A 27084-nucleotide genomic window follows, 5' to 3' on the forward strand; every position below is an offset into this window, starting at 1 on the left:
AAACCAAGTGATGGTGGAGAAGAGGGAGTGAAATAGAAATTTGAGAGTTACAAAAGGGGAGAAGACAAATAGAAGAGATAGAACAAAGTATGATACAGGAATGAAATAGAGGATGAAAAAGAGAAAGAGAGAGAGAATAGAAACAGGAGAGAAGAAGAGAGAAAAAGACGTGGGAGAGGATGAATGGTGAAAACAAAAGACATACAGAGAGAAATTTGAGAGAGAGAGCGTGATATAAAAGAGAAAAGTACAAATAGAAGAGGTAGAGAGAGGAAGAAAGGAATAGGATAAGCAGAGAATGAAACTAAAGGAAGCAATAGAGAGAGAGAGAGAGAGAGAGAGAGAGAGAGATGGATGTGACTGGGCCGGCTCCTCTGCAGTGAGTGAGTGATCTGCAGTTTCAGCTCCACAGCCTCACAGAGCTCACACTGCAATAGCGCCCCCATGTGGTAGGCAGAGCACCAAAACCACACAGCAGTAAAAGTGCTGTCACTGCACTGACATCTCCAGTGGGAGGAAAAGTACCTACTGTAAACCAGAGCCGACAGAGCTGCAGAATAATACCCAGAAAAAGAGATGAATGCACCAGCAGAACACTGCACGATCTAAAGACAATAAACATATATTTAGCATAACATACACTGTCTATATACATATGAAAGTAAAAATTATGAGTTTCTTTCTGAACTGCTTGAATTAATTTCTGCACCAGGAGTAAAGCAGCATAAAGTTATCCAAAAGCAGTGTGTAAGACTGGTGGAGGAGAACATGATGCCAAGATGCATGAAAAAAAAACTGTAATAAAAACCACCAGGGTTGTTCCACCAAATATTGATTATTTCTGAACTCTTAAAACTTTATAAATATGAACTTCTTTTCTTTGCATTATTTGAGGTCTGAAAGCTCTGCATCTTTCTTTCCTTTTTTTCTCTTTTTTTCTCACTAAATGACAATATTTTTATTTGGAATTTGGGAGAAATGTTATCTGTAGTTTATAGAATAAAACAAAACTCATGTAAAATGCTTTATTTGCCTATTTTTTAGCAAAATGTGTAAAATAAAACTTAAATTAAAAAAATTGATTACAACTCGACTGGTAACTTCTTTGCGCTTATTTTAGGTTCTAATTGCTTAAAATAAGTAGGACTGATTTAAGATCATTATTCCTAAAATAATTAAATATTCTTATACTTACGCAATGCATAGTAAGACAAAAATTCTTATAAGAGAGAAAAAAAAAGTTTTTTAAGCAAAAAACAAAACAAAAAAAAAACAACTAAATCTGCCAATGACTATGCACATTTCTCTTAGTTAGATTTCTTTAAAATAAGCAATTGAAAAGTTTCAAAATTAGTGAAGTACGGCTTTAATCAAGCAAAATTCCCTTATTTAATATCTTAGATTTGGATATTAGAATCAGAATAACTTGACTGGTGACTTTTTGTGTTTATTTTGAGTCAGATTACTTTAAAAAAGATGAAAATTTTCAGTAACAGATCAAAAGATCAGTTTTCAGCACTAAGGCTTGGTGCAGCAGCATTAGCCTTAGCATTAGCCGCTAACCACAGCACTGCCGGGACATAAATAGGGTAAATGTCAGAAATGACAAGATGAGTGAAACACAGCAGTACTGATCAGTTTACACTGATTTAATTGTGATGGTTTGTCTAGTGTTTATTTTAGTGTAAATAAACTCAGAGTGGTGCAGATTTACACGTCTGTATTTAACAGCGCTGATCGTTAATTAAAAGCTTATATAAATGTTTTGTCTTTATATTTGAGGCAGAGCTGCAGGCAGTACATCAGGGCTCTGCTCTGTGTGTGTGTGTGTGTGTGTGTGTGTGTGTGTATCTGCATGCTGCTCCAGTATGAGATGCTCTTTAACCTCCACCGCCTCCAGCACGAGACGCGCTCGTGCCAGGGATCAAAGACGAGCGCTTCAGAGCACGACTACACACACACACACACACACACACACACACACACACACATGCACAGACACAATCTCACATATTAACATGCATTCATATCTTTACTGTGTGTTTCCATTCCTTACCATATGACTGTAGCTAATACTACAGGTTATTTGTTTCCTACAAACACACACACACACACACACACACACACACACACACACTGGGTAATTCAGGGCCTCAGCAACACCGTGGGTCCCCAGTATGTTCATGATAAATTTTAGGAATTCACTGAGGGATTAACACTATATACTTTACTATATACTGTATGTTTCACACTATAAGGTGCCCTCAAAATCCTTTAATTTTCCTTAAAATCATCAGTACACTTTATAATCCGGTACTCCTTATGTATAAATTCTAATAATCAGGTATTAAGAAGCTGTAAAGCCACTCTGTTGAAGTACAGCATTATACAGGAGTTTAAGTGAAGTTTCTCCAGCACCAAGACTGGAGCAGTATTAGCATTAGCCGCTAACTGCACTAAGCACTATCTCTTTTGCCGTTCAGAGGTGAGTATTATCAGCCTGTATGTATCCTGCTGCTAGCCCTGGCTATATCACTGCTGGAGCAGCATTAGCATTAGCTGCTAAGCACAGTGCTAAAAAGTAGCTCTTTCGCAGTTCAGTGGTGAGTATTTCAGCCTGTATGTAGCCTGCTTCTAGCCCTGGCTATCACTACTGGAGCAGCATTAGCATTAGCTGCTAAGCACAGTGCTAAGAACTAGCTCTTTCGGCGTTCAGAAGTGAGTATATCGGACTGTAGCCTATGTGGGAAAATCCTCTATATCCTCTATATAGTTCTAGGTTACCAAACATTTTCAGGGTTCCTCAGTGTAGTGCTTTAGTGTAAATCTGGAAATCTAAGCTGTTAACTGTAGATAAACGGAAGCGCTTTACTCAACTAATCACTCAAATAAACAGTTTTCAGGAGAGAAATCTGAAATCCGTGTAGATTAACATCTAGCAGTCGAATGACTTTAAAAATGAATGCGCCTTATAATCCAGTGCACCTTGTGTATTAAAAATAGACCAAAAAAAAAAGTTGTTTATTGATAGTGCGCCTTATAATATGGTGTAGCTTATATTGTAATTAATATGAGACAGTAATAAATAGGTGAATAATGCCATAAAAAAAAAAAAAAAAAAAAAAACATATTTGGCTCCATAAAGAACCATGATTGTCATAGATAAGCAGGAAATACATTTATCTCATCATCTCAGAATGAGATAAAGGTTTGATTTGAAGGAAGATAAAGGTTACTAGGAGCAATAAATGATTTATAATTTATTTATAAAGGTATAGGCATTAGCAGGATTTGCTATGGTTAAACTTACATATAGTATGGAGCAATTAAATTTATTCAAACCCATTTAGGATTTTTTTTTGCAAACATTCTAACCCCTCTATTGCTGGAAGATCTCCAGCCTGTGTTCTACTTCATGCCACACTTGATCCAGGTAATCTGCACTCCACAGGCCTGGCATACCTGGCTCAGGTGTGTGTATAACGTGGACTGAAGACGTGGAACGTTAATAAGCTCTTGTGCAGAAGAAGAAACGCGGCGATTCAAACCCTCATCCTATCTGCGGCTTGTTTATTCTTGGAACTCATCTGAACATAATCCCTCAGGCAATCACTTGATATTTTGAAAGTATGTTTAATCTGATTACTGTCTCCGTTCTTGTGTACTCTCGCGCTGTAATGGATTCTGGTTCGGTATTTGCTTTGCATTTTAAACATGGAGGACATGGAGTATCAGGCGTTTCATTTGTGCTTAATCTTGTGTAGGTCCTCCTTGTGCCCAGTTGTCCAGCAGGCTAAGGTTCAAGGTTCCCCAGTTCAAATCCTGCCTTGGCCATGCTCTCTCTGGTAGCACTTTTCCATCAAAAGAACTCTGGTTCTTGAACCAGTTCCATTGGTGTACCATTGGAACCAGCCCATATTTTTACCAGTTTTAATGGAACCGTCAAAACGCCACATCATACGCCATCAACAGAGGGTGTGGCACAGCGGCGGTGCTCCTTTACAAACAAAACCTCCCAAAGATGGCGTCACGGTTCGCACTGAAGAACCTGGTATTGTTCGTTTCCCCCTGCAAACAAATGTTCCTGGTTCCAGAACCTACTTTTGTTGGTGGAAACATGCCGAGCTGGTTCAAAATTAGGTTTGCGAACCAGAACGGTGCCAGTCGTGCAGTCGTGTAGTGTCAATTTCCTGGTAACATTAGTGTGTAATTTAGCTCGTTGCTAAGATTAGCAACTACCCCTTTAGTACTACCCCAGGTAACATTAGTAATTTAGCTAGCTCAACACTAAGATTAGCTAGCTTGTCATTAGCTTTTGTACTATCCCAGGTAACATTAGTATTTTAACTAGCTCGACACTAAGGTTAGCTAGCTTGTCACTAGCTTTTGTACTATCCCAGGTAACATTAGTATTTTAACTAGCTCGACACAAAGATTAGCTAGCTTGTCGGTAGCTTTAGTACTGTCCCAGGTAACATTAGAATTTTAGCTAGCTCATGGCTGGGGTTAGCTAGCTCATTGCTAACTTTAGTTCTCTCCCAGGTAACAATCGAATTTTAGTTATTTCATAGCTATGGATAGCTAGTTTGTTGCTAAGGTCAGCTAGCTCTTTGCTAATTTAGTTCTTGCTTGCTAGCATGTTTTTTTCTCTGTTATCCAATCTATGTATAGATTTTAGACACTCAGAAAAAGAACTGATTGGGTGTGTTTGAATGAATTGTTGATTTTTAGTAACGATAGAAAAAAGGTTCAGTTTCTAATGAACTACACCTCAAACAGAGGACTCGGTCTCGGCCGGTCTCGTCCACAGTCTCAGAGTCCACCTCACACCAAAACCAAGACAAGATCCATTCCAAACAAGCTCGAGTCCGAGACAGGATTCAAGTACTACAACACTACCACTCGGTAATTTATGTTTGGGGTTTGGAGTTGGGAATTGGGGACGAAATAGGTTAAAAAAGTGATATATTGTTATTTTGGCAAAATGGGTTTTCTATAACACTGGTTTTTAGTCTCCAAAAACCTTCTTTTAAAGACTTTTTTAAAGAAGTTTTCCTCGTATTTAGTGAATCGTTTAACCAGGCAAGCCAGAGTTTAAGCATTCAGGTGGTTCTTTGAGTCGTCGCGGTGCTATTTAAAACCACAGCCTTTACTTTACACCCTTTGAGGAACTCGTCTTAAGAACATTCTTTGCTCCTTCTCCCAAATTACCATTTCACAGATGCAAGGTTTTCTCATGACAACCATTTCAGAACACAATGCTGCGCAGCGTAATAGCGCTGGTTTATCTGATAGCTCATGCTATTGAACTGACAGTGCTGCGCTGCATATAAGAGAGTCAGCATTCAAGATCTACACTCAACTGAGATCTATTCAAGACATTCTTTTATCTCAATGCCTTCTGTCTCCAGCAGTGCACTTCCTTCCCCTGATCTGACCCAGGCATGTTGAAGGTATATATGGTTAATAAGCTCAGTGTCTTACAGCAACATGTATTGAGGTTACAGAAGCTGTGAAACTGTGTTCTCTGGAATTATAATGGACCATCCACCATCACTGATTGGTGGAAACTTCACACCAGACCTTGAGCAGTTTGGACTGTGTGTCTCTCCACTCTTCTTTCTCCAGACTCTGCTCCCTTGATTTCCTTTAAATGAAATGTAAAATTTACTGATGATCAGTGATGGTTTGGAGAGTCATGTCATCTACTTTTATGGAGATGAGGTTTTCATTTTCCAGCAGGACTTGGCACACAAATATTCTATTTCCTAAAACACTGGTTTGGGGTTTTCTACGGCTGTGAATTCATTTAATTACCGAAAATGAAGTAATGTGTTAATGATATTATTTAAACAGGATGTTTTGGTGTCCAAAGGATGGTAAGAGCAGATATCTTGATGTTTGGTTGGATGTTTAAAGTTTAGGTTGTTTAACCACAGATACAGTTCCCCTTCTTTGAAAGGAACAGTATATGGAGCTATACATATATTTCTATATATATATATATGTTAACACTTTATTTTAAGGAACCCAAATTAGGCGCTTATTAATGTCTTATTATTTCGTAATAAAGCCTTAATTATACATTTGTAAATGATGTATTCACTACCTATTAGGCTTTATTCTGTGTTATTAGTGTGTGTCTAAATGGTGATGAACAGAACCTTAATTTAGAATATGGTGCAAATCTTGGTCTATTAGTGACTTATAAAGCCCTTATTAACTCTTTTATAATAAACTCCAGCACAGCCATAACCTTACCAAACTCACATAGATAAACTCAAACTGCTGCCAGTTATAATAACACTTATAACATGTAGAATTAGCTAATAGCTAATGCGTAATAATCTAATCTGCTTAACAGGGTGCTGACATAACTGTTTACAGTGCACCATAAGAACTAATACAGCCATTATCAATCATTTCCACATAACAGACCCCTAATTAAGCACCAATAACACTTAATAACACAGAATAAAGCCTAATAAGTAGTGAATAACTCATTTACAAATGTGTAATTATGGCTTTATTAAGCAAATAAAAACCTAAATTTCAAATATTCAACCAAACATCCAGATATCTGCTCTTACCATCATTTGGACATTAAAACATCCTGTTTAATTAATATAATTGAAACATTACTTCATTTTCAGTAATTCAATGAATTTACAGCCATAGAAAAGAAAACCCCAATATCAGAAACTTTTTATATTATATAAGACCAATCGGTACTTTTGGAAGTGTAGGCAGTGTGCCAAGTCCTGCTGGAAAATGAAATCCTCATCTCCATAAAAGTAGATAACATGTCTCTCCATTAAACCATCACTGATCATCAGTAAATTTCACATTTCATTTAAAGGAAATCAAGGGAGCAGAGTCTGGAGGAAGAGTGGAGAGATACACAGTCCAAACTGCTCGAGGTCTAGTGTGAAGTTTCCACCAATCAGTGATGGTTTGGATAAAGATACATGTCTGATATCTGCTGGTGTTGATCCACTGTGTTTTATTATCAAGTCTAAAGTCTTGTGTTATTTTATGCTGCAGTTCCCCCTGCAGAGCCGTATTTTGAGTGGGACGCCGGGAAGCCCTGGGTGGAAGGAGAGGAGTACACGGTGACCTGCATTGCCCCCGACGCCAAACCAGCCGCTGATGTCCTTATTTATAAAGGTATGATGTTTAAAGGTCTAGTTTTACCTTTGGTTAACCCCTAGCTGTCAGTTATTTTAGTTACTATTATAAGTTATATCACAGACATAATATAAATGTGATTTCTCCCAAAAGGAAAAAAAAAATCTTTATATATATTGTTATATGTTGGAAGGGCTTGATTTACAGTATATTGACATATAGTCTACGGCTATAAAGCTCTTCTTTATGAGAATGCACAATCTATGTAGTGTGTTGTTCTGGATCGATGTATCTGGATAACAGAAGTCTTGTGTTGCTATTGGCTGTGATTTGCAAACATGCAGAAATCCAATATTAATTTGCAAAATCTGTGTCAAGAAAAGAGAAAAAAAAAGGGAAAAAAAGAGAGAAAACAAACCCAAAGGCAAATTGAGCTCTAATGATGTCTTCTTCATCCTCTCTTCCAAATATCCACTCTCTCTATATATCTTTCTCTCTCTCTCTCTCTATCTCTCTTTCTCTCATTCTCTCTCTCTCTCTCTCTCAGATGGAGATGAACTGACAGATATTGAGTCTTTCACGGAGTCGGGCTCAGAGGATAAACTGCAGAACACTCATGCTGAAGTTAAGTATGTGTGTCTATGTGTGTGTGTGTGTGTGTGTGTATGTATAAGTGTGTGTGTGTGTGTGTAAGTGTGTGTGTGTGTCCTAACTGGCCTTTTCCCACTGCATATTCTTTTCCTGGACTGATGTCCTTGAGCACTTCTTCTTCGTTTTAGAGTCTCAAATGTAAAGAGAGCAGTTTTCGGAGGACTGTGGGTCTGAGGGGACAGAAAGCTCTCAGTCGTGAGCTTGTTTATTAAAGTAGCTTGAAATAATTCACTTATATGCAAGGGTTGGACAGTGAAACTGAAACACCTGGTTTTAGAGCACAATAATTGATTGTGGTGACGGACAGTTCTGGTGGAAACAGGATAGTTGAGGTGCACATTGAATTCTGCGTGATTTGATCAGCCGTGGTTTTATGTTTTTTTGGATACAATCCGGGTTAGCACCCGAACATCCCTTTCAGACAGCTTCCTCTTACAGCGTCCACAGTTAATCCTGTTGGATGTGGTTGGTTCTTCTTGGTGGTATGCTGACATTACCCTGGATACCGTGGCTCTTGATGCATCACAAAGACTTGCTGTCTTGGTCACAGATGCTCCAGCAAGACGTGCACCAACAATTTGTCCTCTTTTGAACTCTGGTATGTCACCCATAATGTTGTGTGCATTGCAATATTTTGAGTAAAACTCAAAATAATGTGCTCTTACCCTGCTAATTGAACCTTCACACTGTCTTTCTCACACTCTTACTGGTGCAACAATGTGCAATTAATGAAGATTGACCACCAGGCTGCTCCAATTTAGACATGAAACCTAAAATCCCACACTAAAATGACAGGTGTTTTTATTGTCCAACTCTGTATATATCTACTCTAAAAAATTACATACTCTGAACGAAAATTAAGAAATCTACACTACTCTTCATCCTATATAATAATACTCTATATTACCCTATATCCTATATACTGCCCTATACTACTCTATACTCCCCTGCACTATAATATACTATACCTCCCTTCACTACTCTTTACTTCCATGTACTACAATATACTACCATATGCTAATCTATAATAGTATATCCTTCTTTCTACTACTCTATACTACTCTCTAGTATTCTATACTACTCTCTATATTACTTTATACTACACCAAAAATACTACACAACCATATACTGCATATTCTACTCTATACCACTTCTTATATTGCACTACCCTATACTGCCTATTTTACTCTATGCTATGCTGCACAATGCTATACTAAATATACTACCCTATACTTTCTAAACTACCCTCTACTCCCTGTACTGCCCATAGTACCTTGAACCACCCTGTACTTCCTTTACTACTCTATATTTACTACACTTTAAGCTAGATTTTGGCTATTGGAATATTTCTACTTGTAGATGGTACCAAATTAATACATTATCTAATAATAGTAAATACACCAGCCTATTATTCTATTAGTTTGTCCCCTTTCGACATTGTGGTCAAGCAACACAAGCTCATTTTACACATGTCGATTAGTATATATTGTCAGATTATTAATAATTCATTAGTTTGCTAGTGGCAAAGGCTTATCTAATGACTACAGATACTTAGTGATTGGCCTTAAAGAGTAATGGAGCTTTTTATTTGTCTAACTTAACATTATGTTTCTCTTTATTTTTTGTATCCCGCCCCATGAGTCCGCTTATCCAAATAAATCAACCTGCATAGTGTTGCCTTTTATTTTCCCCAGTATATCAACAAAACAATGGTTTCAGCGAGTGGGCAGCGGTTTGCATCGTGTTGTAAAAGGCTGTAAAATGTGTTCAGCACTTCACTTTGTAGCAGAGCACCTTTCTGAAGAAGCTGGGGTAATGCCGTAGATTCCCCCTGGCCTGGCTCCAAGCTCATAAATGGAGCAATGGTCTAAACGTGCTGAGTCGGACTTTAATAGTGCTGGAAGTGGGATGAGGTAGTGTGAAAAAAAAAAGTGAAATGTGTTAATGGACAGCATCTCATTCCCCCACCTCCCCTCCCCTCAGGGTTAGGGCACAGCGTTTGGACAACGGCCGGCCCCTGGTGTGTCGAGTGAAGAACCCAGCTATCTCCCGGGCCCTGGAAACTAAAGTGGTCATGAACATCTATTGTAAGAGTCTTATTTTCTTTCTTCTTTTGTAAAGGAAAGGTTCAGTTTCAGCACTTCTCTAATAGAATGAAGAATCAGTCAGAGCTCGGCTGATGTATAGCAGTACTGGGCAGAATGTGGTTTATACTCAGTAACTGGAAGGTTGGTATTTGTGTCATGGGCCCATTCCGACAGTATACTCTGCAACTGGGGTATTGGCACAAGTGGCTTAGGTCGATTGCCATATTACTTTTGGAAAGCAGGGTGTTGGCAGAAGCAGCTTGGGCCAATTCCTCTATTATACTCAGCAACTGGGGTGTTGGTACAGGTGGTTGGGGCCAATTCCGATAGTATACTCAGCAACCGGAAAGTTGGCACAAGTGACACCAGCCAAATCTCATATTTACATATTTTACTCTAAACCAGGGTGTTAGCACAGCTGCCACAAGACGAGTACCGTATTATATTCAGTAACTGGAGAGTTGGCACAAGCAGCTCAGGTCGAATCCCAAATTTTTACTTGGCAACCTGGGAGTTTGTACAAGCAGCTTGGTTCAATTCCCAAATTTTACTTGTCAACCAAGCTATTGGCTCGAGTAGAATTTGGGGTGTTTGAACAAGTGACTCAACTTAGCCAACTGTCATATTTTACATACAACCAAAGTGTTGGCAGTACAACTGACGTGGATTTTCAATTTTTACTTCGCAACCAGGGTATTGACGCAAGCAGATTGGGCCCGTTCCCTTATTTTATTTAATAACACAAGCGTAACAGGACAATTGCCATATTATACTCAACAACCAGGGTGTTGGCAAAAGTGGCATGGGCCAACTGTTGTATTATACTCGGCAGCCGGGGTGTTGGCCCATTGGACACTTAGCATGACACCAGGTACACTATAACAACTTCTTAACAACACATTAGCAAAAATCTTTCTTTCATAACAACCACCTGGCAAAACCATAGCAAACAACACTTGTACCATAGCAACACCTAACTTGTGGAGTAGTGGAAATTTTAGAAGCCTAACATACTACCCATTCTTCTGATGGGTAGAGATGGCACAATAAGGTTGAGTTTAGTTCAACACCTTCTTGAATATTGTAATGTGAAAGTCCACCTGCCACCAGCAGGGGAGCCAGGAAATGGATGGGAACAATCAGTGGTGTTGGGTTCCAAAACTCCAATTCACAGAATCCCCGGTGGTGATCAGTGCCAATCAGCCGCACCTGTGCAGCACTCTATATAAACCCCAGTCAAACCACATATTCCTGCTGCACATTTGTAGAGGGGTGACCGGTAACAGAGGGTATAATAAAAAAGAAGAAAAGAAAAGGAGGTGACAAAAGAAAGCAAAAGGCTCACAAAAGAAGCAAAGAGGTCTGAAAATAAAGCAAGTCATTTAATTTCTTTGATTGAAAGCAAATGGAAAAGTGAGAGGCACAGTATCTAAGCTGTGTTTAGCCTGTTTTGAGTTTTGATGTGTTTTAACTTTAGTTTCTTGTTGAGAAAGCTGTCTTTTGTTTCTATATGCCAGGCATGGCATTTTTTTGTTCTCCTTCCCACCTTTTTTCCCCACACCTCTTAAAACAACTTAAAACATTTATTTTTCCACTTATTTTCCAGTCTCCTCTGTGGCGAATCAATTCCACAAAGTTAGTTGGTTAGGTTTGTATTTGGTTTGTAAGCGCTGCATTGATGCTAGGTCACCTGTATGTGCATTACCTGCTAATAAAATCGCTCATAAAACATAAAACGCCTCTCAGCCAAGCTAACTGTGGTATAATTAAAAATGAAAGCTTCCATTTTGCTCTGCACTTGGATCCGACACATCCCTTTCCTGTAACAAAATAAGCCAGAGTGACACAAAAGTGCTCTACCGAATGGTTGAGCAGAAGTTAAAGGGTTAAAAGAATAGAGTTCAGAGGTATTTATTTCTAAGCATTATAGTGTATAGCCAGCATTAATGATTGTATATAATTATACCTTACCTCACACATTCCTTAAATCCTTAAAAATCCTTAAAAACAGAGGCTGAACATGTTCAGGTTGTATTAAGTGTCTCAGAAGGTCTGGGATTGTTCGGAGCACTCAGGGCTCAGAAAGTGATTTCAGTGATTGGTACAATTAATTGTGCAGTCGGAATAAAACAAGGCCAGGTTGAATTAATTCAGCCGGCATAAAATACGGCACCAGTCTTAACTAATGTTACCATTAAAGCTCAGAAAACAGGTTCAATTAACGTTAGAGTGCAGCAGTGCTGTAGGGATGAATATGTGATGCCACTGCAGCAAACAGGAGACAGATAAAGACGTCTAATAATGTGTGAATATATGTGTGTGTGTGTGTGTGTGTTTGTGTGTGTTATATGTGCACAACTGTGTGTGTATAATTGGTACGGTTTCCAGCTCAAGGTGAATAGATAGTGCTTGATTGACTCTGTTTATGTGAAAAGAAAGCTATCGAAAACTGAAGCACTTCCTGAGATATATATGGCTGATTAAATCTGATTTAATTAAACAATAAAGAAAAAAAAAGAAAGAAAAATAATCAATTTAAATTCTCATAAATATTGTTTGACTTAAATAAATGCTCATAAATTATCACAATTAAAAAGAAAATGCATATTAATTCCATAAACCCGTTTAAAAACAAATAGCCTTACCAGTTCAAGGTGTATATCAAGGTATCTACAGCTCTGGAAAAAAAAAGAAACCATTTAAAAATTATGAGTTTCTTTAATTTTACCGAATTGAAAACCTCTGGAATATAATCAAGAGGAAGATGGATGATCACAAACCATCAAACCACCAAACTGAACTGCTTGAATAAATTTGTGCACCAGGAGTAAAGCAGCATAAAGTTATCCAAAAGCAGTGTGTAAGACTGGTGGAGGAGAAGAACATGATGCCAAGATGCATGAAAAAAAAACATTAAAAACCAGGGTTATTCCACCAAATATTGATTATTTCTGAACTCTTAAAACTTTATGAATATGAACTTGTTTTCTTTGCATTATTTAAGATCTGAAAGCTATTTTTTTTTTTTTTTTGCATTTTTTTGTTATTTCAGTCATTTCACATTTTCTCCAAATTAATGCTCTAAATGAGAATATTTTTATTTGGAATTTGGGAGAAATGTTGTCTGTAGTTTATAGAATAAAAGAACAATGTTCATTTTACTCAAACATAAACCTTGATTGAGTTTTGATAAATAAAAAGATCAGTGAAAGATGAGTGAAAGAAACATAATTTTTGTTGATTCAATTTTGGTTGAGAACCTCAGACAGTACACAGCATTAGGATTAGCCAGCGGACTTCTTCTGAGGGAGGAATCTGTATCTACTGTCTGTGGAAAAACAGCAGAATAAGAATAAGAGTTAAGTACTTTCAAATGAGGCGTGGCCAGTGAGTGCTTATTTGCATAAATGTGACAGAGCCCTTAATCGGCTCATTCTGAAAGGCGGTAAAACTGGTAAGAGTTAAGCTGGTGAGATCTCTTTTATTTTTTTTTTGCAAATAACTACAAAAATATTGCAATACTTCAATATAGTGATTATTTCTTAACCCCCTTACTGTGTAAAACACACCATATGCACACCATATCTGCTCTTTTCTGTGTTAGAAGTCCATGAAAAAAGAAGCCGCAGCATCTCTGGGCTCCAGGTTCAGTTAATGTCCATAAAAAGCGATCAGTCATGTATTAGCCAAAGCTAAGTCTACCTGAAGCAGGTAAATTGGGAGCTGGGGAAAGCGAATGGTTCTTTCCTGGCAGAGCTTCCCTCTCCCTCCTCTGTTTCTTGGCCAGTTTGGCCTCTGGACCGAATCTCGCTCTGACTCTGAAGACTGGTCGCTGAGGAGCAGCTGAGATCCCGCATGGCTGTTTGAAGAGAAGAGTTTTGAGAGATTGTGCCAGAGCTCCTGAGCAGCCGCTGAAAGCACTTTGATTCTGGGCCTGGCCACGTCTCTAACCCTCCTCTATCTGCCATCACATCTTCCATCCATATTCTGCAGAAGGACATCTGTACTGGAAACCAGTTTAATATTTATGTACACCTATTTTAAAATGTTTAATATTAAAGTCTTCCAAACTGTAAAGAAAAACATGCCCCATATTAAAAAAAAAAAACATTTTATCATTCGAAAGTACTTAAAGGTTCATCTGCTGCTTTGCCACAGACAATGGGTAAGTAGTTACAGATCCCTCCCTCAGAAGAAGTCCGCTGGCTAATCCTAATGCTGTGTACTGCCTAAAGTTCTCAACCAAAACTAATCAAATGAAACTTATAGAAACTAGTAATTAAAAGAAAAACAACAGTAACTAACTGGAATTGTATTGAAAGTTTATCAAATTAACTATAAACTGTGTTTATTTATCCGTTTTACAGCCGCAGTTGTAGGTTTTTTTTTTTTTAATGGTTTCTTTTGTTGAATTTTATTGCATAGCACCTTTTTGAATCCTGCACCTCACAAATAGCCCAATGTATAAGAAAATAATAATACTAGAACTAATAAAAGTCAATAAAAATCTGCAAACCCACTTTAAAAACCGATTAAAACTACAGTATCTGAATTGGAGGAAAAAGGAAAGGAAAAATTCAAAACTATTATAACCTTGTTATGTTCTAATCTATATATGGCAAACAAAAATACTCAACTAAATACTTTAAGAAAAGAAGGTCAGTCAATAGGAAATTGTTCAAAAACCTAGAAAGTGCACTCACTGCAAAGACCTTTCTAAAACGTTATGATGAAACTGGCTCTCATCAGGACCACCCCAGGAAAGGATGGTTCAGTGCTTTCTTCTTCCCATCATTCTGGATCAGACTGATCTTAGTTTCATCTGTCCAAATAATGCTGTTCTAAAACTGGGCTGGCTTTTTAGATGTTTTCGATAAAGTCTAATCTGGTCTTCTATTATTGATTTGAACCCTCTATAATTTTCTTTTATGAAGATTTCTCTCTTTATGGTAGACTGGTTTTACTGGTTGGTTATACTGAAACACCTCCTTCTGCAAGCTCACCATTGTCCAATATATGATAGGAAAGTGTTACTATTTCACTGTTGTTTCTGCATTAGCATTACCATCTGAATAATACATTTAAATAAAAGATTTTAGGGGTTAAATGACAACTTAACTACCCAACAAATTCCTTCTTCTGCATCTTCAAAGTAGGCAGTTTTTTACCCAGTTTTAGGCGGTTTTACACCAGCCTGCCTAATGATGATTCTGAACCCAGTATTAACACTGAATTTAATTATAATAAAAGAAATAACTGTAAAAAATAAATCTCTGCAGCATTATTATTATTCATAAAACAGCCACACTTAAATATATTCAGCACAGTGCTGTGAGAATCGCAGGAGGTCAAAGCCGGTGCGTCCCCTGATAATTTTTCATTCAGTATTAAAAAAAAAAAACTCTTTATCTTTTTTTTTTTTTTTTTTTTTTTTTTTTAAATGAGCATTTCGCCACCATCAGTGAGTCATTTTTATCCCAAAGTTTGAGTATTTGAAGAAAGTGAAGTGAAGTGCCTGTAGAAACACTTTCTACTGGTTTCAGATCATCTAGTCTGAGATACTGAGTTGTATTTATTGGTATACTATGGTTATGTTATGGTTACTATGGTTACACAGCAGATACATGTGTCCCAAACCCATTTACGTCTTTTACGTTATATGTAACAGGCGTTAAATGTGTCATTTGCTTGATTGTGTAAACGACAAAAAAGTAGGGCTGTCACCATTAATGCATTAATGCACACAATTAATTTGAAATCAGTAATGCGTTATTAATTAATATATTTGTTTATTTTTTTCTGGAGTGGTTTGCTTGTGGTAAGAACGTGACCTGGTCTCGATCCGACCCAGCTTTCAAATACTGCATATTCTTTTTTATTTTAGCTAAACTGCTGATAAGACGCAGTTTAATCTGATATATCATATTAGCCAGATAATGTACTATGATAATATACATGAATATATCATAAAGCAGCCCTGTTTGTAGCCTGACACATATACATGTTATAGCTGTTTAAAGGAGGAAGCACATTTAACCTGAAGAGTTAGAATTGAGCATATTAAACATGAATTCGATAAAAATGTTGAGAATCAGTTTAATTACGCAGAGACAATAGACAAAACAAAATACTGAACTGCTTATATTTAACATGTTGATACATCACGCTTCTCTGTAACTCGGTAAAGTCGGTTGTGCTCCGCTAATCTAAACCAAAAATTCCAGGGCCGATTTTTTGTCCCAGTCCAGCCCTGATAATCAGTAATCATCTTGAACTCTCTACTGCTCTTGTTTGACTGCTGAATGCAATCAAATTCTCACAGCAATGCTCTCTGGTAAACACGTCTGGGAGCTGTCTATCCATTTTCATCATCTTTGGACAGTAGAGGCAGTTACTCCAACAAAAGCATAATACGTTATTTTGAATACCCTTGATTTCAGAAGAAACAATAAATTAGCAGATGTTTCAACACTATTGTTCTTTACCTCTTTGCACTAATCTACCTCTTCAGCACCGAGGGTGAATATTCCCCAGCAGTTTCCCTGTTTTCCTTCTCACTTTCTAACCTGCTAATTGAAAGTTTGGCACCGAAGGTGTTGCTCTGTGTGATTTGGACGAATCGTGTCATTTGTGCTCATTTGCATCCTTGTTTTCTTTTCACACTGGAATTAATTATCGTTTTGTCTCTTTCTCCCTGTTGGGTACTGCGTCTTAATTAGACATTACATTATTTCACAATTAATTAATCAATCGCTAAAGCTAAATAAAAACAAGCGTGTCTCCTTGTTTAAACAGTGAAATCAGAAGCACTGAGTTTTCGGGTCTACAGGCAAGATCAAGCATCATCTGACCAGGCTAGACAATCAGTATGACCAAGCGTCCATATTAACCAAGCTGATTGACCAACATGATGGTCAACCAGCATGACCACCATCATGGTTTGAAGAGACATGTCATCTGCTGGTGTTGGTCCACTGTGTTATATAAGTTGAGATGCAGATTTCATTTCATTTTTTGAGACGCTGATTTTTGGGTTTCCATTGGCTGTAAGCCACAATTATCAACAATAAAAGAAATAAACGCTTAAAACATATCACTCTAAGAGAGCACTTAAAAATGATGAGTTTCTTTGATTTTACCAAACTAAAAAACTCTGGAATATAATCAAGAGGAAGATGGATGATCACAAACCATCAAACCACCAAACTGAACTGCTTGAATTTTTGCACCAGGAGTAAAGCAGCATAAAGTTATCCAAAAGCAGTGTGTAAGACTGGTGGAGGAGGAGAACATGATGCCAAGATGCATGAAAAAAACTGTGATTAAAAACCATCAGGGTTATTCCACCAAATATTGATTTCTAAACTCTTAAAACTAGTTTTTAAAAAAAGTTTTTTTTGTTGCTTTTTTTGAGTTAATAGTATAAAGTATAAAGTAACAATGCTCATTTTACTCAAACATAAACCTATAAATAGCAAAGAGTTTCACATTTTGAACTGAATTACTGAATAAGTAACTTTTAATAATATTCTATTTTTTTGAGGTGCACTAGTATATTGCATGTTTTTATCTAGAAGACCAGCTTTTCAACCACATTGACCATCAAAGACCAGCTGTTTTACGAGTAAAAATGCCTAAATACAGTTTTACAAGCTTATTTACTAGGTTAAAGTGTGATTATTTAACATTTTTATTATTTAACATCATTAATTTCAGCTCTCGTCACTGAATGCAGTTAAATCCTCACAGAAATGCTGCAAAATCTAGTAGAAAGCTTTTCCTGGACTATAAAAACTCTCGTTATCCTCGTTAACTGTTTTCAACTACAAGAAATACATTTCAAGTCAGACATTTTTTTAGGGAGCATTAAGCATCAAAAAGGCAGTCACTACAGTCTAACAATGCACTATAAAAGTCAGTTCGGCTTAAAGGAAAGCTTTACCTACTAAGAATAATTGGTACCGTTCAAATATAAGGTTGGAGGCAGCAATTATAGCATTCTATCCTTTTCCAGTCCGGGCGTTTAGATCAGAGTTGGTAATAGATGACAGTTTATCCAAAGAACATTGAGTTTTGTTTCTGCATTTTATCTTCACTCTTTACTTCTGTCTCTAGACACAGTTATATATTGCTCTCAATATTCCCAATTCCGTGAAAGTACGTTGGATTTTACTGCAATTACTGAACTGCTTTCAGAAAAAAAAATCTACAAAACTGACTTTTTTAGCGGCATTACAGTAAATTCATAATTTACTAAACTCAAAAACTTTGGCACATTACAGATAAAGACTGAATGCAATGGCTTACACTATAGGTGCATCTAAAAAAAAATATATATATATATATCATTGAAACGTTGCTGGTGTTGATCCGCTGAAAACAAGTTCGTATTCATAAAGAGTTTTAATATTTGGTGAAGTAACCCTGGTTTTGAATCATGCATCTTGGCATCATGTTCTCCTCCACCAGTCTTACACACTGCTTTTGGATAACTTTATGCTGCTTTACTACTGATGCAAAACATTATATTATCAAGAGAAAAGTAAAGTAAAGTAAAAAAAATGAGTTTGTTAATGTTATTAATTAGGTTGTAAATACTTTATAACCAGACGCCACGCTAACGACTGTAGGTTTAGAACAGCAATCATTATTAAAAACTTGTGTATGTAATAATTATTAGATGTCAGTTGTTCTATTCTATTCTTATTCTTATTTTTATTTTATTTTATCTGCATTTATCTATTTTAACAATTGCTCCTGGGTGTAAACTGGATCGTGAGATCACAATTTCGTTCCACCTCATGTACCACAGGTAGAGCTGGGCGATATGGCCCAAAAAAAAAATATCTTCGATTTTTTTTTTTTTTTTTTTAATCCGATTTTCGATTTTTTTCGGCTACTAAAATCTCCTAAAAGTCGCTAAAAGTCGCTAAATGACGTCATGGCCTAATTTGCATAATACATATTTTTGAAGCTGCAAAGGATTAACATTGTGAGAGAGACAAAAAAAGTGAGTAAAAAACCCTCTAAATATGTTAGAAATGATACAAATAAACTTCAACAAATGAACAACTTTTGTTGCTTTTTAAATCGGCAGTCACGTCTCAAAATAACTTTTTTTTTTACGTAAATTACATAAATCTTTTTTTTTTTGCCTGAGAGAGGGGCGGGGCTAAGCTCAGGGGAGCGTCGGTGGTGAAAATTAAAATTTAGAGAAAATCGATTTTCATAAAAACACATCGGCCTTAACTGTAAATTTGAATTAATCGATAAAACTGATTAATCGCCCAGCTCTTACCAAATGATGTGATGCGAATGACAATAAAATCTCCTTGAATCCTTGAATTCTTTGCAGTGTATGTTCATTACTCACTCATTGCACCTTGCATTGTACTCGAGTTCATTTGCAAGGAAGTTTATTGTAGAGAACTTTCTGAACTGGCCACTCCCACTATGTCAAAATCTGTAGGCTGTCAGCAACTGTCTTTTTGAGCAAGTCTGTTCCGTAGATCCTAATTCAGCAAATCAGCAATTTTACTGTCTGTTTCTCACTCGGTCTCTCTCTCTCTCTCTCTCTCTCTTTCTCTCTCCATCTCTCTCTCTCTCTCCCCCTCCCTACCAGTTCCATTACTACCCAGCCGCCGCAGTAAGTGCTAATCTTGCAGAACGGATGGCCGGTGTAGGGCCTTACTCAGCACGCCCGGCCCATCAAAATCCGCCGCTCCAGTCCTCGCCAGATTGCGAGCGAGCGAGGCGGCACTTTGTCACAGCGAACCCTCATCTGTCCATCGTCCGCACGTCCGCAATAACAAAGGCCGGCCCCTGCGCCGTAATTCACTTTACAGCGTATGTTTTATTCAGGAGCCGCTCTGTAATTTATTCATATTCCGCATTGCCTTATTACTGTTTAAACATCTGTTATTTTGCTTTATGGAGTACAGCCAGAACGCCGCTCGCTCTTAGCGCTTAATGCGTTCATCAAAGGGCCGGGTCCACTCCGCTCTCCACTCCACTGCAGTCGTATTAAACGCCTCCCAATTTAACAGCGTCGTCCGGGAATAAAGCAGAGCTGTCCTGTTCATGTTTCCCTGCTTCAACAAACTGCCATTTCTTTCCTGCTCACCACTGTCCATGTTTCGTTTTATTGGTTCAAACCAGAGCACTCTTTCAGATGGGCAGCTGTGTGGTCAGCCATATTGACTGATTATCAATTTCCTACAAGAGAAACTTGTTATTGCGTGCTGACTGAGACACATTTTACAGATTCATGGTGGTGTTAGCCAAGAAGCTCCTCCAAGAAGCATGTCGTTCTATGGCTGATTTTCCATGGCATGGGTGGAAAAAGGCTGAGACCTAGCTAACCGTACATGGGAGCATAGAACCGTAGTCTGGTAGTAATATTGGGCAATATCGGAGGTAAGGTTGGACAATGTCTGCAGTAATGTGAGACGATTCTAATAATAATGTCAGGCAATGCTGGTAGTAGTGTGTGTAGATACCAGTAGTAATGCTGGATGATGCTGGTAGTAATGTAGGACGAGACCATTAGTAATGTGGGATGAGGCTGGTAGTCATTTGGAACAAAACCATTAGTAATGTGGGTGGAGGCTGGTAGTAATGTGGGAAGAAGCCCATAGTAATGTAAGGTTCTGCTAGTAATGTCAGACAATACTGGTAGTAATGTAAAACAGTGGCAGTAGTAATGTGGAACAATGGCAGTATTAATGTACGACAATGGCAGTATTAATGTAGGACCATGGCAGTAATAATATGGGACGATGCCAGTAGGTATGTGGGATGAGACCATTAGTAACATTGGAGTAATGTCAGACAATAATGGTAATAATTTGGGACAATGCGGAAGTAATGCCGGATGATGCCTGTAGAAATGTGAGACAAGACATTTAATAATGTGAGACGAGGTCAGTAGTAATGGTAGTAATGTGGGGCAATGGCAGAAGTAATGTGAGGAGATTCTGGTAGATGAGGCTGGTAGTAATGTGGGATGAGTCCAGTTGCAATGTGGAAAGACGACTGTAGTAATGCGGGACAAGGCCAGCAGTAATGTGGGACAATGCCTGAGGTAGTGTGGCATAAGGTATTGTGGGAAAAGGCTGGTAGTATTGTGAGATAATGCCTGTAGTAGAGTGGGAAAAGATGGGTAGTAATGTGGGACAATGGCGGTGGTATAACGGGCTGAAGCAGGTAGTAATGTGGGACAATGCCTGTAGTAATGTGATGTGGGATAATGCTTGTAGTAATGTGGGATTAGTCCAGTAGTAATGTAGGATTAGTCCAGTAGTAATGTAGGATTGGTCCAGTAGTAATGTGGGATTATTTCAGTAGTAATGTGGGATTAGTCCAGTAGTAATGTGGGATTAGTCCAGTAGTAATATAGGATTAGTCGAGTAGTAATGTGGGACAATGCCTGTAGTAATGTAATGTGGGATAATGCTTGTAGTAATGTGGGATTAGTCCTGTAGTAATGTGGGACGAAGGCAGCAGAAATATTGGAAATGGCTGGTAGTAATGTGGGATTAGTCTAGTAGTAATGTGGGATTAGTCCAGTAGTAATGTGGGATAAATCCTGTAGAAATGTAGGATTAGTCAAGTAGTAATGTAGGATTGGTCCAGTAGTAATGTGGGATGAGTCCAGTAGTAATGTGGGATTAGTACAGAAGTAATGTAGGATTAGTCAAGTAGTAATGTGGGATTAGTCCAGTAGTAATGTAGGATTGGTCCAGTAGTAATGTGGGACGAGGGCAGCAGAAATATTGGAAATGGTTGGTAGTAATGTGGCATTAGTCTAGTAGTAATGTGGGATTAGTCCAGTAGTAATGTGGGATAAATCCTGTAGAAATGTAGGATTAGTCAAGTAGTAATGTAGGATTGGTCCAGTAGTAATGTGGGATTAGTCCAGTAGTAATGTAGGATTGGTACAGTAGTAATGTGGGATTAGTCCAGTAGTAATGTAGGATTAGTGCAGAAGTAATGTGGGATAAATCCTGTAGAAATGTGGGATTAGTCAAGTAGTAATGTAGGATTGGTCCAGTAGTAATGTGGGACGAGGGCAGCAGAAATATTGGAAATGGTTGGTAGTAATGTGGGATTAGTCTAGTAGTAATGTGGGATTAGTCCAGTAGTAATGTGGGATAAATCCTGTAGAAATGTAGGATCAGTCAAGTAGTAATGTAGGATTGGTCCAGTAGTAATGTGGGATTAGTCCAGTAGTAATGTGGGATTAGTACAGAAGTAGTGTAGGATTAGTCAAGTAGTAATGTAGGATTAGTCCAGTAGTAATGTAGGATTGGTCCAGTAGTAATGTGGGATTAGTCCAGTAGTAATGTAGGATTAGTACAGAAGTAATGTGGGATTAGTCTCCTTGTTATTTCTCGTCCTGTTTTAGCTACACAGCTAATGGAAAAATGCTTCCACAGGCCTGCATTTCTTCTCTGCTTACTGATGTCCATGTTTTATAAGACTGGTTTAAACCGGAGCAGTGTTTCAGACGGACAGCGTCGTGGTCAGCCATGCCTTTATCTGTTCATCTCACCTCCCTCACCGCTCCTCCTTCTTCCTCGTGGCTTTCTGGAGGATTATACACGCTAAGGGAATGGAGCGAAATGTCATGATATATATTGGTTTATGTCTCATGGCTCTCTTCCTTTATCTCCCTCCCTCCCTCCTTCTCCCACTTCTCCTCCGCTATCTCTCTCTCGGTCTGGCTGTCTCTGAAGTCCCACCGCAGGCTCCGGTTATAGAGGGATTGAGGAGCCAGGAGGTGAAAGCTGGTACTTCTCTGAGGCTCGTCTGCCTCTCGTATGGAGGGAACCCCCTGGCTACTCTGCACTGGACCAAGGTGGGCAAGAACAGAGCCATCAGTGACCACAATATACCCTCAAAGCTCAGGTCTCTACACTGAAAATGTTCAAGAAATCGTCAAATTCTAACACTAAAAACTCCTAAAAGTAGATAAAAAGAACCCGGTAGACAGATTGACATATTACAGTGTACAAATTACGATATTTAAAACCATTGTTACCCTCCCCAGAAGTGGTCGAACAACAAAAATTACCCCAAGAGCAAGGTGTATGATAATAAGGAGTGTAATAGCAAGGAAAGAACACAATCTACCCCAGGGTAACTTCTAAGCAACCGAAGGCCTCAATCACAAATATGTAATACTGGAGTATTTTTTGCTCAATAAATAAATGACCAAGTATAATATTTTTGTTTCATTTGTTTCTAATGATGTTTTAAGTCAACCTGCAATGTGGGTTTTAAAATACCTAAGCACTTATTTTTCTACGAATGGTTTTAATATTGAAGCCAATATATCTTCAGTTATAATAACATTACTGATACACGCTTCAAAACTTCAAAAGGCTTTACTGTATACAAGGAGCTATCCAGTGTTATATAGTACAAAGAATTTATACCGAAAAACACAGAATTTAACACAGCCAACTCGGAAAAGAAGAGCCAGAGGGTAACATAGACATGAAGACACCCTGAAACACTGGCATTCACAAACTCCACCATCAGCAAACCTAAAAACTAGTGTTTAAAGGAGGACTGATATAGGGCTGAGGTTGATATAGTCACTTTTCCTAGTTTTCTAGCTTTTCTAAGGATTCAGTTTTCTACCAATATTGTCCCATTCTAACCAGAGAGGTCCCCACAGTCTATGTATCTTTCTATAAACATGAGATATTTTTTTTTAATGAAGAGCATTGAGTTTTGTGTATGTTTGGAAAATGTTTTGAGGGTTTTAATGAATGCAATGTATTTATCCGGGAGTTATTGAGGAGTTATTGAGTATACCGTACAGTTGTAGCATTTCTCAACCCATTCAGAACAAGGCCGAACTCTACAGATCGCAATAAGTGCCTTTTTTTTGATGGCCATCTGAATCAGCTTAAAGAGAAGCGAGCGAACCTGCAGACAAAGCCGAGAGCCGCTGGGTGCTGTATCAACAACATCATCCACAGTTCAGCCAAGGACACACAACACAACAAGCCCTGCGCGCACACACACACACACACACAGTGGGACTGAGAGAAAATAGAACGTAAAGAGAATGAATGCTGGCTCTAAAGCAGTCTAAAGTAGTGTGCAATACAGTATCTGATGAATAGACTCGTCCTCATCAGGTAATAGAGACGCAGGCTGACTGCAGACTGTGCTGACTACTGCTGAAACACAAGACGCTCCAGAAAGTTCTGCACAACAGACAAACTGTGCCTTTCGGACCACGAAACTTTACAAAATAACACTTTTAATCACGGGCGTTAATGTTAAAGCAATAACTCACTGAATTCATTTGGAATCACCTCCACCATAATCTGCCCAGTCCCCCTCCATCTTTATCTCAGGTCTTTATCTCTTTATTGTAAATGTGCTGTTTTGGAGATACTTGCCAAACCACTGTACTATAAAAACTCCTGAAAAACTATATCTATAACCGGATCACTATTGTAAGACTGTGCCTTTTAGCCTTTTGGAGCTAAAAACTTAAAAAAAAAAAAAAAAAAACACTTTTAATACTGTTTATGTTGTTTATAATTTTTCAGACTGCACAGAAATCATATTTTCCACCTTAATCACTTTATATTTATACTTTTATTTTACTATCTCACTATTTCACAGACAAGCTGCATGACAGTGTGGACAATTAATTAATTGTAAAATATTCCTTTTTTTGTCAAATTGCTAATTTACCACTTTACTAGGCAGCACTGCAGCCAAATGCATGCAAAAGACACCTCCTAAAACAAAGACATCTGTATTAAATGTACAGGAAGTTCTTTAAAGTGAAGGAAAAACGTATTTCCATTTTTGCTCAATTTTAGGTTACTACACAATTCAAACAAACCATACATCCCTTTACACTGTGTCAAAATTTCTTAAGAAATGGACCAATAGAGAATCTCCAAAATGACTTAAAATAACAAATTTTACATTGAATTTTAAGGATCTATTGAAAGTTAAGGAGGTTTTATATCTATCTTGTAAAGATGCTGTTTTGGAGATACTTGTTTTTCCTTTGGGCGGCAACAATGTGTGTAATAATGTGTTTATTTAGAGTTCAATTTGAAAAAAAAAAAGTTTATTAAAATATTATTACACTTTGATTTTATTGCATTTTTAAACAACTAAGCAGCGATACTAAAACACACTATATTATTGATATTTACCCTGTTTTCTGTTATATTCTGTTATGTTTCTCTCTCTCTCTCTCTCTCTTTCTCTCTCTCTCTCTCTCTCTCTCTCAGAATGGAGAGGTGTTATCCACTAACTGGGAGGTAGACGTGGTCTCTCAGAAGGCCAGCAGTGGATTGAATATGCAGGTACAGCCTGAAGATAATGGTGCAGTTCTCTGCTGTGAGAGCGTCAACCAGGTGTCCAGATCTCCTCAGTCCATCACTCGTACCCTCACTGTCCTCTGTGAGTCATAAAACCACGCCTGATATCTTTAAAAAAAAACACGTCATTTTTTTGATGATGGATGACTGTGCTTCAATGTTTTATATATTATTATATATTCACTTTTTCTAGTTTTCTAGGGATTTTTTCTAAGGATGCGTTTTTTTTTAAGGATGCAATTCTGCATCTTCTTTGCCAGTTTTTCAGTTTTTTAATGATGAACTAGTGGTTGTTTTAAGATCTGGACTGCAGACTAGCTAGTTTATCAATTTTGTTTATGAAGACATGATCTTGTAATGAATGCAGTATGGTGTTTAGCATTGTCTTGCTGAAATACAAGACAAAAAAGTGTTTTTACTGAAAGAGAAATGTCTAAAAACTTTGTGACTACTTTAGTTGTGACTTAAAACTACAAAAATAAATAAAACGGCTATTAAATTTAGCCGCAGGCTAGACATTTCCCATGCCATGATGTGGGGGCCACAAAAAAAAAAAAATCTGTTTTGTAAAATGAAGTGTAATAGGATGGAGTGCTGCTACAGACTAGTAGCTCTCCAGCCCAGAGGGTTGTTGAACCCAATTGAACAGAACAGAACAGTTGATCTCAAAGCAGGTAAACCCAAGAAGAAAGTGTCGTCAGGGTCACCTCCAATACACTATCGCTGCCCCGGCTAGTGAATTGAGACACGGCCGAGGAAAAAAAACGCCCTTATAAGGAGATAGGGAGCCAAAGAACGGGCGGAAAAAACAAAAAGAGACTGTAGGGGAGGAATGTAAACAAAAGCTCACCAGAGAAGGATTTTATTTTTTTATTTTTTTTATAATCGTTCATTAGAGTTTAATAGTGAATTCACCTGTGGAAAGGGACTAAAAATTGAACACCTCACGTTTTTTATTCATTATTTTTATATATAATAAGGCTGCATTTTTAAAGCCAACATATCAACTCCGTTCAGCACCATTTGTGCGACATAGACGATATGCTAATGAAGGTGAACATGACTTAAACATTGTACCGCATGTATTGATTCTGAACAGAAGAAAAGAATCACTTATCAGAGATACCAGAGGCTGTGCTTTATAACCCGATTGGTAACCAATTGAAAACTCATCAGAAATTTATGCAGCAGCCCACAGTGCAGAGAACAAACAGCAAAAACTCGAGTTAAAGTTCATGATGTGTGAAATACAGTGTGCAGGGTGCAGGGTGCAGGTTTTACTTCAGAGACATTTCCTGACCTTTTAAGTCTATTTATACTAACGAAAGCTGTATACATGCTTTTCCCCTTTAGCCTTCGTAAAGAACAAAGTCAATAAGTCAAGCGGAGTTTTGTTTTAGATTCACATTTTAAATATAAACGTACGTTTTTAATGGTTTCTCTGGTGAAGGAAATAAATAAACACTTTCAAAATGATGAAGTGAAATACAGTACCAGACAAAAGTTTTTTTTTTTTTTTTTTTTTTTTCTACATTTTAAATAAATACTGAACTCATCCAGAATATAAAGGAACACATAAGGAATTATATAGTAACGCATTAAAAAAGTGTTAAACAAACCAAAATACTGAAATAATAAAAGAAAACCCATTAATATAAAAGTAGAGAAGACCCAATGATTCCAGGTAGGCTATTATATGCAAAATTAGATAGATAGATAGATAGATAGATAGATAGATAGATAGATAGATAGATAGATAGATAGATAGATAGATAGATAGATAGATAGATAGATAGATAGATAGATAGATAGATAGATAGATAGAATCGACCTCACTGTAATCTATAGTTCTA

The 27084-nt window shown here is 37.6% G+C and overlaps 1 protein-coding gene across 1 annotated transcript in view; it reads left to right on the top strand.

The window, feature by feature from the left end:
• The window catches only part of nphs1 (NPHS1 adhesion molecule, nephrin), a 138413-nt gene that overhangs the window by 49233 nt on the left and 62096 nt on the right, over positions 1 to 27084 (top strand). The window contains exons 5-9 of the mRNA XM_049467072.1: positions 7045 to 7167; positions 7676 to 7757; positions 9763 to 9866; positions 22604 to 22725; positions 25142 to 25313. Coding sequence (XP_049323029.1) covers positions 7045 to 7167; positions 7676 to 7757; positions 9763 to 9866; positions 22604 to 22725; positions 25142 to 25313 — 603 coding nt within the window. The remainder of the gene's footprint in view (positions 1 to 7044; positions 7168 to 7675; positions 7758 to 9762; positions 9867 to 22603; positions 22726 to 25141; positions 25314 to 27084) is intronic.

This window comes from Astyanax mexicanus, chromosome 18 (genome assembly GCF_023375975.1).
Source record: "Astyanax mexicanus isolate ESR-SI-001 chromosome 18, AstMex3_surface, whole genome shotgun sequence".
NCBI lineage: Eukaryota > Metazoa > Chordata > Actinopteri > Characiformes > Acestrorhamphidae > Astyanax > Astyanax mexicanus.